The 12,914-nt window shown below is 41.7% G+C and overlaps 1 protein-coding gene across 3 annotated transcripts; it reads left to right on the top strand.

Moving 5' to 3' along the window:
• The first annotated feature begins 936 nt into the window (after positions 1–936).
• On the top strand, positions 937–4,825 carry LOC126753030 (keratin-associated protein 5-5-like). 3 transcript variants are annotated; one of them, XM_050464136.1, is made up of 4 exons: positions 937–1,025; positions 1,096–1,226; positions 2,875–3,358; positions 4,403–4,825. In XM_050464136.1, exons 2-4 carry the CDS (start codon positions 1,119–1,121, stop codon positions 4,411–4,413), a joined length of 603 nt encoding a protein of 200 aa, XP_050320093.1. In that variant the 5' UTR covers positions 937–1,025; positions 1,096–1,118; the 3' UTR covers positions 4,414–4,825. The 3 variants fall into 3 exon arrangements, with proteins under 3 accessions (XP_050320093.1, XP_050320092.1, XP_050320091.1); XM_050464135.1 differs by lacking the exon at positions 4,403–4,825 and adding an exon at positions 1,506–2,238 and having other exon boundaries at positions 2,875–2,969; XM_050464134.1 differs by lacking the exon at positions 4,403–4,825 and adding an exon at positions 1,506–2,283 and having other exon boundaries at positions 2,875–2,969.
• The last annotated feature ends 8,089 nt before the right edge of the window (positions 4,826–12,914 follow it).

Raw genomic sequence — 12,914 nt, 5'->3', positions numbered from 1 at the left:
TGAAAAATAAATCAACAATGGTACAGAAGTGCATAGGAATGCTAAATTGGGTTGTCATTGAAAATAATATCTCACTAGCATGAATCTGTGGACCTAGAGGCAACAATGGAAATGAGCTAGCAGATCCCCTCGCGAAAGAAACTTTGAAAAACATTTAAGGATGCTAAATCGTATACCTTTAAAGATATTAACTCCAGCAACATCGAAACTTTAGTAACCGGTCCGTTTGTATGACGCTACATATTTGCTATGGTTGTAGAACATCGGATGTTCCAACAAATGAGCAGCTTCTTGGGGAGAAAAGAATAAGTGCAAAATTTTAAATCATTAACTCAAAAACGGAGTGACCAGTTCGCGTATGAGGTATACAGATTGGAGGACGAACCTGGCTAACTCGCCTCAGCTCGTAATGCTGATCATTTATATAGGTATATACTTTATAGGGTCTCCAACATGAAATATCGTTTACCAGCGGAATTCAATTACAATTTCTGTGGGCTTTTCTTCTCCGACATTTCCTTCTGGATATTGCAAACATCGCTGCAAACTTAATATACCCCGTTCAGGATATAAATAATAAGCCAATACAATACTGAAGAGTCTAAAACGCTAATTATGAACAAATCTTAAGAGCTCTTTGTGCCTAAAGATAAGACATTCAGCAGACATTTTCTGCAGTTTTTAAGACATTAAATCAATGCTACGTATCCGCTGGACGGCTGCACACGAGTCCATCTGTCAAAAGTGTCACTGTACATATGTATTTCTGCGATCAGCGCACCCTTGCTCCACCAACACAAAATTTTATCGACCAAATTTGAGTGAATCCAATATCCCTTAGAACTCCTCACCACCACCACCACCTCGTGCTGAAAACACTCTGTACATTTAGTACACGTAGACATGGCAAAATAAATTAAATTTCAAAAAGTTCTATCAAAAATTTTTCATTCATTTCTAAATTTTCAGCCCTTTTAGCTGTATCTAAATTTCAAGTGAACTTATTTTCTTTAAAAAGTTAAAAAGTAAGTATTTTATTGGCAATAACCATGGTTTAGAGTCCAAACCTCAACGACTATGCGCTTTCGTTTGCAGAAATTTAAAAAACACGTCTCAAAATGTGCGACCCTTGCTGCTCTCCCTGCGGACCGTGTCCATCGCCTTGCGGCCCATGTGGGCCGTGCGGGCCCTGTAGCCCCTGCGATCCATGCTGTGCACCGTTTGAGGTAAGTCAACGGCGTTGACAACAACACGTCGTCAACACGCCTTTGCAAATTTCCTTTGCCTCGAAATTGTGTAGCAAACAGAAATTTCACATTTTTTGCTCTTCCACTCCAACCAACAACCAACCACAACCACAAAAAATTGCGAACCAACAATTGCTAATAAAAACCTAAATTAAATTGGAACAACAACTCAACACGGGCGATCAACAACAAAATCATGTTTCGAAAAACTTCGTTTGGATTAACGCTGGCACGGATTTAACCTCAAAATGGATATAGTGCTCGCCAAAATGCTATACAGGCGCCCATTTGGATGCGCTACCGCAGTGCGCGCCACGCGTACCGCCGCCATGCCCGAAATGCATAACAGTACAACAACCGCCACGACTGATCTGTCGCAAGCGTGTCGTCTTCAATGAGAAAATAGTACCAGAACCGATGGTTGTTAATCGTTGTCGCCAAATAACCATACCCAAAGTTGTGGATACAACACGTGTCATAAAAGTACCGAAATTAACGTGGGTCTCACAGATGGTCCGCGAGCCAAGGGTGATCTACTATCCATCGATGGTGCCCGATCCCTATGTGGTTTGCTATCCGAAACGTATATGCGAACCGCGCGAAGTATGCCAAGCGATATTATGCCAGCCGAAGCCGCAAACAATTGATATACCGCCGCCACGTGAATATTGTTGCTATCCCACCGGACCGATTAATTACAAGCCGAGCGTAGCATGTCCACCATGTCCAATGGGACCGTGCTCACCGTGCGGACCCTGCGGTGCATTGCCATGCTTTTCGACCAATCAATATCCGATTTGTGAACCGAACGGATGCTTCCCGTGCAAGCCGTCTGGACCTTGCGGTCCTTGTGGACCTTGCTCGCCGTGCCGCGGACCTTGCGGCCCTTGTGGACCTTGTGGCCCTTGCGGACCATGCAGCCCTTGCGGACCCTGTGGACCATGTGGACCATGCGGACCATGTGGTCCGTGCGGACCTTGTGGACCTTGCGGTACATCTTGCTTCGTACCAAATTGTGCACCATGTGGACCCTGTGGTATGCCTCCCGGCTGCTTTGGTCCTGGCGGTGGTGGAGGCGCTTGTGGTCCATTCGAGGCGGCCGAAGATGAAACGGCATTCGCATGTCCGACAATGCCAGCGAACGGCTCTTGCGGATCATAAGCGCTTTGCGCACGCCATTTAAGTTTTGTGGTCCATTTCAAGACCAAAAAGAAAGCAATTTATGCAAACCCAACAAACTTTAATAGTATTAAGACGAATGTTTTAGAAATAATTAATTTTGATACAAGCAACTTTTGAGATTCGTTCACATACCAACATTTTATACAAGCTTCAAACATTGAGATTATATATTTTGGATCAAAATTTCGTTTAATTAGCCACTATCAAGGTGAGTTTCATGTCGAATTTACCTTGATGCGCGCAAACCTATCAAGGTGGATTCTATTATCGTGAAACCCACCTTGATATGGTTTGCGCCGTACGAGGTTACGATAACAGTATGCTCACCACCACCAGTCTAATGAGTGTCATTTGTTTCCTTCTCTTCCCCGCACACACACATGCACACTTTTCCTTTTTGTTTCTTTTCTTCTCTCATTACTCTCTCACACTTCACACATTTTAGCCTAGAGCGTGTCGTAGTCGCGAATTGCGTTGTGGAATTATGTACACTACCTGCGACTGTATCAAAAGAAATGGCTTGCAAGACCGATGTCCGCGATCGCTTTGCCAGGGGCGTGCTGCATGTATGTGCTTCCCCGTTCCGAATTGCTGTCCAGCCTCGTTTCCACTGCGCTATGCCAATATGACAATGGGTGTGAATAATAGACGAATGCGTTGCAAGGAAACCGCCGCATTATGTGCGCGAGCCTGTGGTGGTTGTGCACCGTGTGGCCCATCATGTGGACCCTGTGGTCCTTGTGGTCCCTGTGGGCCGTCATGTTCTCCGTGTTGTGATACTGCTTGTTGTGGTGCATCGAATCCACCATGTGGTGCACCAGCTCCGATACCATGTCCACCGGCACCAGGCTGTTGTCCACCAATTGTGGAAGCTGGTGTCCCAAATCCGTGTGTGTGGAATTGTAATAATACGCCTCCAACATATCCATGTAAGTATTCCAAATTAGTTACGTTACTAGTTTTAGTTCCGAATCAGTTTTTTTGAGGATCGTCAAACAAAAGGGGGGTTACCTTTCGAAAAGTTCTAACATTTCGAACTGCAAATCCATTTATTTGAATTGTTCAATAGGAGATTTATGTACGAGGTGATTTCCAGTTTCTTCTTTGTGTTAAAGTAGCCAGCAATGTGGGGTTCCAGATATACTAAAAGTCCGAACGTTCTTTGAATTTCATTACTCAGCAATGTGGCATGCCGGAGCTCTGAAGTTCTACCCAGCTGTTTATAAATTTTGTTTTCAGGGCTCGACTCTTCATTCCAATTTGAAATTGAAAGTTTCTTTGAATTTCGGTTGTCAGCAATGTGGGATTCTGGAGCTCTGAAGCTCTGCTTGTTTTAAGCGCTCGACTTTTCATACTAATTTCAAAAGTCAGTGACCTCTACTGTAGTCATCCCAGCATTTTCGTTCTCTTCACTACAGCTAAGTGAAAAGCAATCTTAATCCCACGCAAAGTTTCTTAATAAATCTCGTCAGTTTTTCTGCTTTTAAATCCAACTTTTTCCGCATTTCTTTTTTAAGGGAATTTACCGTCAGGTTTACGCATAATTGGATTTAGCTATGGCCCTAAGCCAGAAAATCAGTATACAATGGGACAACACACCGATATGTCTTATTCCAAACTTGGCAGGCGCAATCTTCGCGTAGTCGCTAAAGTGTGAAAGCTCGAAGTAACTGTACACGTTGTGAGAAGATCTTGTTCGCTACAGCGATTCTTATTGAGAATGTCTCTTGATGAAGCTACGTGTAACCGACACTTCTGTGTTCTCCGTTTTAAATTTGATTTAACTTTTTAATGAAAATCGCAAAGTTCCACATTCAGCAGAGTTGTATCGTACCACTACCTATTGTTGCTCTTCTCTCTCGTTTTTATTGTCGCTCTCTCTCTCTCTCTGAGTTTCTTAGCGTTTTGTAAGTAGTTGTTTATATCAGCATATTAACGGATTCTCTCTATTCTCTTTCTCTTCTCCGACACAGGTGGTTTTTAAATATTATTCTAAGGAAGGAAGCTAAGGCAGATTACTTTTACGACTGATAAAGGATAATGACAACAATACATTATTGTCGTTGTGTAACGAATCCAATACTCGCGCGAAGGCATCGAAATGGTAACGATTTGGACGCTGCAGTCCCATTATAAATGTATATATATCAAAATTCCACAAATACGAGAGATTCCAATGGGAACACGTTAACTAAAAATGCGTACGCAAAGAGAAAAGTACGATGTAAAACGAAGAAAAGACCGAAAGAGAGCAAGAAAAAAAGGAAGTGAGGAGTTTCATTAAATTCAGTGCGAGACATCCTTTTCACGTTTAAGTACTTTGACAAACTTTCGAAAATTTTTGTTTTTCTTTTTTTAATAAAAGCTTGGTAGTGGCTATTTTTATTAAAACTCTATAACAATGCAATTTTCTTGTCGACTTGACTCGAAATGCTTGATATTTGGTGGTAAGTGTTGCACTTTATGATATTGGAATTTCAAAAAACTATCCTGAAGAATATTACTACCTCGAACTACTTTCGTGTGGTGGTTAAGTGTTGAAGTACCTTCTTCGTATTAAACTGATGATGGAAGATGAGTTTTGGAACGTTTTACTGAAACTCTCTGAATTAAAAGACTAGAAAGAAACCTGGAACAATAAACCAACCTTGACTAATCTTTAGAATATCTTCTTTTGTAAAAGTTCCTTAATTGTTTCAGCTTATTCAAGATAAAACCTGTATGCTTATCAGATTTCTATTGAACTTAAAATAGCGTTTTAAATCGATATTCATCAGGCAACTCTTCCGGAATCTTTATTCTAATGATTGTACGGTGTGCTAGGTTTATGTATGGTCTCCTCTCACTGGAGGTTCTATCCTTCCATCGGAGGACAGGTTGAAGTATTTGGATTTTGTCCATAGTATGAAGCTCTCATAGAAGCCAAATGTCGAGGAGAGTAAGGAAAACATCTGTCGCCTTATACAATTATAGAGGAAGAGGTGGGGCCTTTCAACAAAAGTGGTGCTCTGGCTCTATGAAACCGTAGTTAAGCCAATAATGTTTTATGGCGTCGTTATCTGGAATGGTACAATGGTACTAAGGGCCACCAAAACAAAAGTACTCAATGCCATTATTCACGTTGCACCTACGGACTTACGTCGGTAGGTGCTTGGCGTCTAAGGCTGCCATTAACTTGAGGAAGATGGGTATATGAGAAGCCCCGGGCAAGGAACAGAGAAATTATCCAACTAATATCACTGCACTGCAGAATCCTGTCCTGTTGTCTCCTTCTCAGCTCACACACTTTGTCAACCATTGAAGAAGGGGTGCAGGGATCGAGGCGAAAAGAGCGAGTAGGTAGGAACTCTAGTTTCAGACAACCAGATCACTGGAGTGTCTTTTCAGTAGAGGTGGTTGTCATAAGGCAGCGGTAGATGTCCGAAGAGCACCTTCTTTCAGAGAGATACGCATTCACTCCGACAGCCGAGCGGCTATACTGGCTTTGATCTCGCTGAATGTGCGCTCCAAATTAGCCAAGGAGCTGGCTAGGGTCGGCACTCATACCCCAATTACATTTGATTGAAAGCAAGTCGGTTTTCCGATGTCCTCTTGCGTTCTAGCGCTGGTATTGATCGAAAGTGAGCTCAGCACGGGCTGGTCAGCGACCAAAAATTATTTGACTGCGAAATCCTTCTGGCTCGAAGTGAGCCGTAAGAGGTCATCCAAATTATTGGCAAAGGCAATATCGCCACAATTAAAATATTCTAATATAAATATACACTTCCGAATAGGTTTACACGTTGGGCTGCTAAATACTGTCAGTTGTTCTTTGCCAAAGCTATATGGAGGAAGACGAGGTGGAATAATCCAGTAATTTCCTTATCTATTTCCCAGCTTTTGTCATACCTAGGTAGACACACACCTGTGGCAATCCTAGCGAAGTTGCTGGCATTGATTGATGAGGATCCACCTTTTGTGTTAGGAGTTTATGGGTAATACAAAGGCCTAAAATCTGTCCAAGTGAGATGCATCGATTTTGTATCAACCCTAAAACCTAACTTAACGCATATTATCAATACTTGTACCCAGAGACCTGGTATAATCAGAATAATTGGTATCCACCAGGATATATGAACTTTGTCTTTCGACTTTAATTTTAAATTACTAATCAATGGCACCTAGCTGCTCAAGTCATAATACGAAATAAATCCGTTTTTGTGTATACGAAAATTCAATCTTTTAATCAACACTTCATCCGGCAAACCGACTAATGACTAAACTCTAAATTATTCGTCTAAAAAGCGCACCGAGACCAAGTCTTCGTTTCAATTTAAAAAGTTCAGATAGTACCAGCTCAGCATGTGCAATCCAGGCTTTAGTACGTGGCCTTCATGTATCGGTTGTGGTCTGGGACCATGCCTACTAAATGTGCAATGCTCATCATGCGAAGACTCTGGTTGTAAGACATGCTCTTGTGGCTGTGGAAAACCATATGCGTTGACTTACTCACCAACATTTAGCTGCAGTGGAAAACTTATAAGAAGTCGTGTACTCTTTCCACAAATGTGGAATTGCCTCAATACACCCAGATCGTACTCATGTAAGTTAAGTGGAAAGTATACATTTCGGAACCTAATTCTATAACTTTTATCTTGTAAAATAGGTTGTTTATAATCGCTGCACTATAAGGACCTCAGATCTGTGGTCAGCATCAACTCCGGTACAAATATGAACCTTAACAATAACATTCAAACATCCAATTTTCATATAAACTCATCCAGTTGCTCAAATTTTTACAAATAAACTTACAAGTTCCATTGATAAATCATATTTTTTACTATCCCTGGAGAGTAAGCGTACTATTACCGTAGAGTAAAGAATCTTTAAGCTAGATGGTATTCGAGTTTTTTATGAAACGACAATATCTAAGACAACATACTTCATACCGTATATTGCTCTTCGCTCGAAAGTTAGAGGGACTGCACAAAATGGAACCGAGTAGGTCTGAAATTTCACAATATCTGAAAATACGAGGATACCAATCAACGAAAGACATTTAGTACTAAATATATTCTGTCGTACTATAGATTAGACTATATACTTTGTGGTGTTTTCTTTTGATATTCATCGTGTTGCTCGAAGCTTCCCGGCCTGCTTTTTGCTGTTTCATTTGAAAATAGCATCAAGTCGCAACAACGAACAGCGGACCCAAAATATCCGTTACTCCTGCCAGAGATCGTGAAATATTGCGCCAAGAGCCTTCATGACCTGCCAGTGGCAATACGATAGGGCTCGTTCGAGCGCTTAATCGTATTTTTTTATACAACTTCGGAAGGTCAACCGTACTGTAAAGTTGTAGGTCTTTAAGCTTGACTTCCGAATACCGATTTTCACTCGAAAATTAGAGGGACTACACTAAATTGAACCGAGTAGCTCTGACACTTGGCAATATCTGGAATTAGGAGTGCGAGTATACCAACTAAAAGAAACACATCTAGTACTAAATATGTTTTGTAGTGCTATAGATCAGGCAATATATGTATGTATATCTTCGTCGTTTCGTCATGAATCGATTGATTGTTAGCGTGAGGCTCGAAGCTGGCCAGGAAAATCTTTGGGTAGATTTTAATCTTCTTGCCCTTTCCTTTCAAATAAGCATAAAGCCACTGCATCGATCGGAGGAGCAACAAAATTCGTAACTACTGCCAGAGAGGGTGAAATATTGCGTCAAGACCCTTCACGATCTGTCAGTGGTACTGCAATTGGGCACGCTTGAATCTACATTTTCATTTCTTTGATAAATAGTCAATCGAATCAGCTTACTTCGATTTTAGATAACCATGCTTCTATTAAGAAAGCAAGCACCACCAGATATTGTCCGTTCACAAAGGGGCGCAGGATCTTCTGTAGTAAATAAAAAAGACAGTTGCTTTATAGAGCTTCACAAAAATGAGAATTAAGAAGAATATGAACAGTAGAAGCTGTATAGAAGAAGACGAGACAGTAAAACTTGAACACTTGTGAGGTCAAGGCCTAAACACTTTGGAGCTCACATTCTCAGATAGCTCACGAAGCTTGTGGGAATGATATCGGATGCAGAAGAGCATAAAATCGGATACAAGAGTTCTATTTTTATGGTTTCACAATGAGACTGTATATAAAAGTCCAAGTGCGATCTCTGAATCATTCGCACGTATTTACGAGATCACACTCTTTAACATCCCATGAAGCTTATGGGCATAAGATCAGATACAGGAGTTCTCTTAGTTACCTCACGAAGCTTGTGGGAATAAAATAGGATGCAAAAGTTCAATTTTTATGGTTTCACAAGGGATTGTATGTAGGAAACCAAGCGCGACCTCTGGATCAGCCAACGAACTTAACCTAGCCCAACTTAACTGCTGGCTAATACTTCTGAAAGAAGTTGTGTAAACTCACGTAAAGTCTACAGCAAACCGTTCCTCTTTTAGTTGTCACTGGGCACGATCCTTTAACAACTTGCTGAGACCCAAGATGGACCGAAAACCATATATTAACTTTCTTGTACTTGTTGCATTAAATTATCACTTTCTGGAATAACATACAAATTTTAATCAAAGTTTTCCAAATATCATATTTTTTCATTCAGATCAAAATTTTTAAACTAAACACTTCCAAATTTTCTGTGCATTTTTCTCTTAAGGCAGCTTTTTGAAGTAAGTCACATGGTTTACCACAGCTTCCAACAAGATAATAATTACAAATACTCTTTTATAGAATTCGAAAAAAAAAACAAAACAACAACATATCAGAATGTGCGATCCATGCTATTCTTGTTGCGGACCTTGCGGACCATGTGGCCCCTGCGGCCCTTGCGGCCCCTGTGGACCCTGTGGCAGCCCTTGCTCGCCATGCGGACCGTGTAATCCATGCGGACCCTGCGGACCATGCTGTATACCCAATTGTGGACCATGTGGTTTGACAATGCCTTCGGGTCCGTATGTACCACCGCCGTGCGATCCATGTTGTCTAGGTTGTGGACCTTGTGGGCCACGCGGCCGACGTAGTCGCCCATGTGGACCCTGCGGACCTTGCGGTGCCTGCAGTCCCTGCATGCCAGGATGTCCATACGAAGCGCCCGAGTGCGGCACATGCTATCCATGTGCGCCGACACCGTGGAATACACAATGTGGCCCATGCGGGCCATGCGGCCCACAAGTACCGTGTGCACCATGTGGACCGTGCCCACCGTGCAATCCTTGTGGCCCGTCGTGTTAAATACATACATATATACATGCCTATGTATATGATAGTCTTGTTTGCGAATAATTCGATTTTGATTTCATATTTATTTTTGGAGAAGAATGGACCTTTTCTAAATTAATTGAACGTATGCGAAACCAAATAATCTAAAAAGCCTAAAGTGACTTAACTAGCTATTGTCAAGGTGAGTTTCATCATGGCGAATTTACCTTGATGCGCGCAAAACTGTCAAGGTGGATTTCGGCTGCGTGAAACCCACCTTGCTAACGGCTTTGCGCGCAACATGGCACTCAAAACGGTGGTGGTCACATATAGAGCGACCGTCTCTTTCGACTGTGTGTTTAAATTTTCTGATATTTTGGTTCTCTATCTGATTTTAGGACCCACGCGCGATCGTCCACGCGGTATACTCTGTGGTATACATTGCACTTGCATGTGCGTTAAACGCAATGGATTACAAGATTTATGCCATCACTCCTTGTGCCGAAGACTATGTTAGCAGGCACTGCTGAACTCTTACGTAAGTAGGAAACGCGGAATTATCGTAACCGAGCATGTCTTTCACGATCCTTTCCTTTCAGATTTAAACGGGCAATAATTGCAGGGCGGCATGTCCTATGGACAGCCCTCCTTGGACGTACGCCGGTGTTTTCAATTTCTTCTGATCGGGTCGTTTACGGCACTTCACATCATTTTACACACCACACTAACTTTACATACAAAATAGTGGTTTCAATGATGTAAAGGCAAACAGCATATAGCACTGTGATAAAGGAAGCGAGAGCGATTCCTGCGGAACTCAAGCGTGGTTAATGTCACAACTTCTGGCGCCGACGAAAATTGTGTATTTGCTTTTCCTTAGTGTTCGCATTTAAACAGCGATGCATCTACATATGTATGTATATATGTGATTTAACAAGATGCATCCGAAACTCCTTGAAAAAGCAAATGTTAATAAAGTACTAGATGGTGGTTTCCTTCTTCATTGAATAAAAAAAAATATTTCTTTCACTCGTTCTATAAACATAAAGGTGCTCGTAAATGAATGAGCTTCTTTGGCTGACTTCGTTGTTTTCAACAGCAGTCCAAGCGTTGATCCCGACAGACTTATTCGAACCAATCAGATAACAACCTAGTTTAAGTGTGACGCTTATAATCCACACGACTGCAATAGAATACCTCGGACATACCCATTCCCATTCTAAGGTTAGTGAGACGGCTCACATTCCTAAGCGTTGAATACATTATCATCAGTTGAAAATGTGTCGTTTGTTGACCGTTTTATAGTTCACAAAACGAGTCTCCTAACATCAAAATTTAACTGACGGAGCCTCTCCGCTCATCATCTCAGGTTTTATCATTCCAATACATATTATACCTGTTTGAAGTCGAATCAACCTCCCATTTTAAATTCATATCCAATAGAACCAGTAGCTCTCGAAACAAAGAGTTCATAGAGAATGCTATTTATTTTATTCCAATTTCTTTTTTGTGATATCTTCCACCTCGATCGACTCAGGAAAGTACTTAAAATTTCATATCAAGATTCAAAATCCCATCCTCGATTATCTAATAGACTAAGCTCCATCGTGAGAGATTGAGAAAGGCATCGATCGATTACCCTGTTGTAGAAGAGCAACTGGAAAGAAGTAGAGCCTATCAACAAAGGTGGTGTTCTGATTCTATGAAATCTTAGTTAAGACAATAACGCTTTATGGATCATTGCTTTATCAATGGCACTCAGTGCCTTTCCATACGCTTGCCACGACTTATAGACTTAGTTAGGAGGTGTTTTGAAAACGGGTTACATCGCTGTTACACTTATGGAACCTGAGAGATTTGGGTCATTGCTTAAAGCAGAGACACATTGTTTTTTATCCACTATTTGATCATAAACTATATGACTCCAGAATTGCATGGCGGTTCCATTCTGCGGGTCGGATAAAGCCGCTGGAGAAGATCTGTATTGAGCTTTTTCATTTTGGTTCAAAGCAAGGAGGGAAAGCTGGTGGATCTCCTAAGCACGGCAAGGTAGTGAATAACCTGACAGGAGCGACTGCTACGAAGTACATCCTCTTGTAAGATGTGAACCGTAAGAGTTTCCAAACGAGTGGCTACACTTTCTAGCTCGCTAACTGTCGCAAAATTTATCCAATTGCAGTGTGTCCAATTAGACTTGTATGTGTGCTCGTTTACAACGGAATACCAGAAACTGCTGAAAACCGGTTGAGATTGCTAGGGACGCAATTCTTACCTCAATTACATTCAATTGAAAGCGAATCGGTTATCCAATGCCCTTTTGCGTTCTAGCGCTGGACCAATCGATCTCCACTGGGCTTGGCAAGCGCTGGTCAACAGCCACAACTGGTACGACTGCGAAATCCTTCAGGCCCAAGGGAACTGTAAACTTGTAAACTACTCGCACATAGCAAAGTCAATCTCAATTGACTTGTAAGTGTTCCGATTGGACACAGTTCAATAGGCTCATATGCGATGAGGGCACTTATCTTCTTCTCGGACACAAATTGCAAAAACTGTACGGAAGAAGGCGAGGTGGAATAATCTAAACACATTCTTCTCAACTGTCTCACTTTTACCAGACTGCAATTGAAACAACGCAGTAGTCACACTTTCCACGAACTGGCTGGAATTGATATTACTTTCTTCTTTTTGCAATTAGGCGCAAATTCGAGATACGAAAATTCGTGATACTTCTTTACCTGATCTCTCCAACGGAGGACGTTGAGGCCTACCTTTCCTTACTTTCATGTGGCGGTTCAGAGCAGGAGTGTTCGCCGTTGCCAATGCGCAAAATAAGTCTTACGGAGAACCTTTCTCTCGAAAACTCGTAAGTCAACTCATCAGTTGTTGTCATCGTCCAGCCTCTGCACCATATAGCAGGACGGGAATAATGAGTGACTTATAGAGTTTGGTTTTTGTTCGTCGAGAGAGGATTTTACTTCTCAATTGCCTAATCAATCCGAAGTAGCACCTGTTGACAAGAGTTATTCTACGTTGGACTTCGAGGCTGACATTGTTAGTGGTGTTAATACTGGTTTCAGGATAGACGAAATTTTCTACGACTTTAAAATTTGACTATCAAGACGACTGTTTGTTTCATATTTCGTCTTGCCCTCGTTCCCTACCACAGCAAGCATAATTAACGACGCGGTTGTTGAAGCCAATGACATCAATATCATCGGCGTTCGCCAGATCTTATAAATGATTGTGCCTTCTCGATTCAGCTCTGCAGCTCGAACT

The sequence above is a fragment of the Bactrocera neohumeralis genome, chromosome 3 (genome assembly GCF_024586455.1).
Source record: "Bactrocera neohumeralis isolate Rockhampton chromosome 3, APGP_CSIRO_Bneo_wtdbg2-racon-allhic-juicebox.fasta_v2, whole genome shotgun sequence".
NCBI lineage: Eukaryota > Metazoa > Arthropoda > Insecta > Diptera > Tephritidae > Bactrocera > Bactrocera neohumeralis.
This window is presented reverse-complemented; position numbering and strand designations above follow the sequence as displayed.

What these genes read in the sequence shown, in the direction of transcription:
- LOC126753030 (XM_050464134.1), top strand. Translation starts at nt 1,119, where the DNA reads ATGTGCGACCCTTGCTGCTCTCCCTGCGGACCGTGTCCATCGCCTTGC. An exon ending in CATGCTGTGCACCGTTTGAG is followed by an intron (nt 1,227 to 1,505) that starts GTAAGTCAACGG and finishes AAATGGATATAG; the next exon opens with TGCTCGCCAAAATGCTATAC.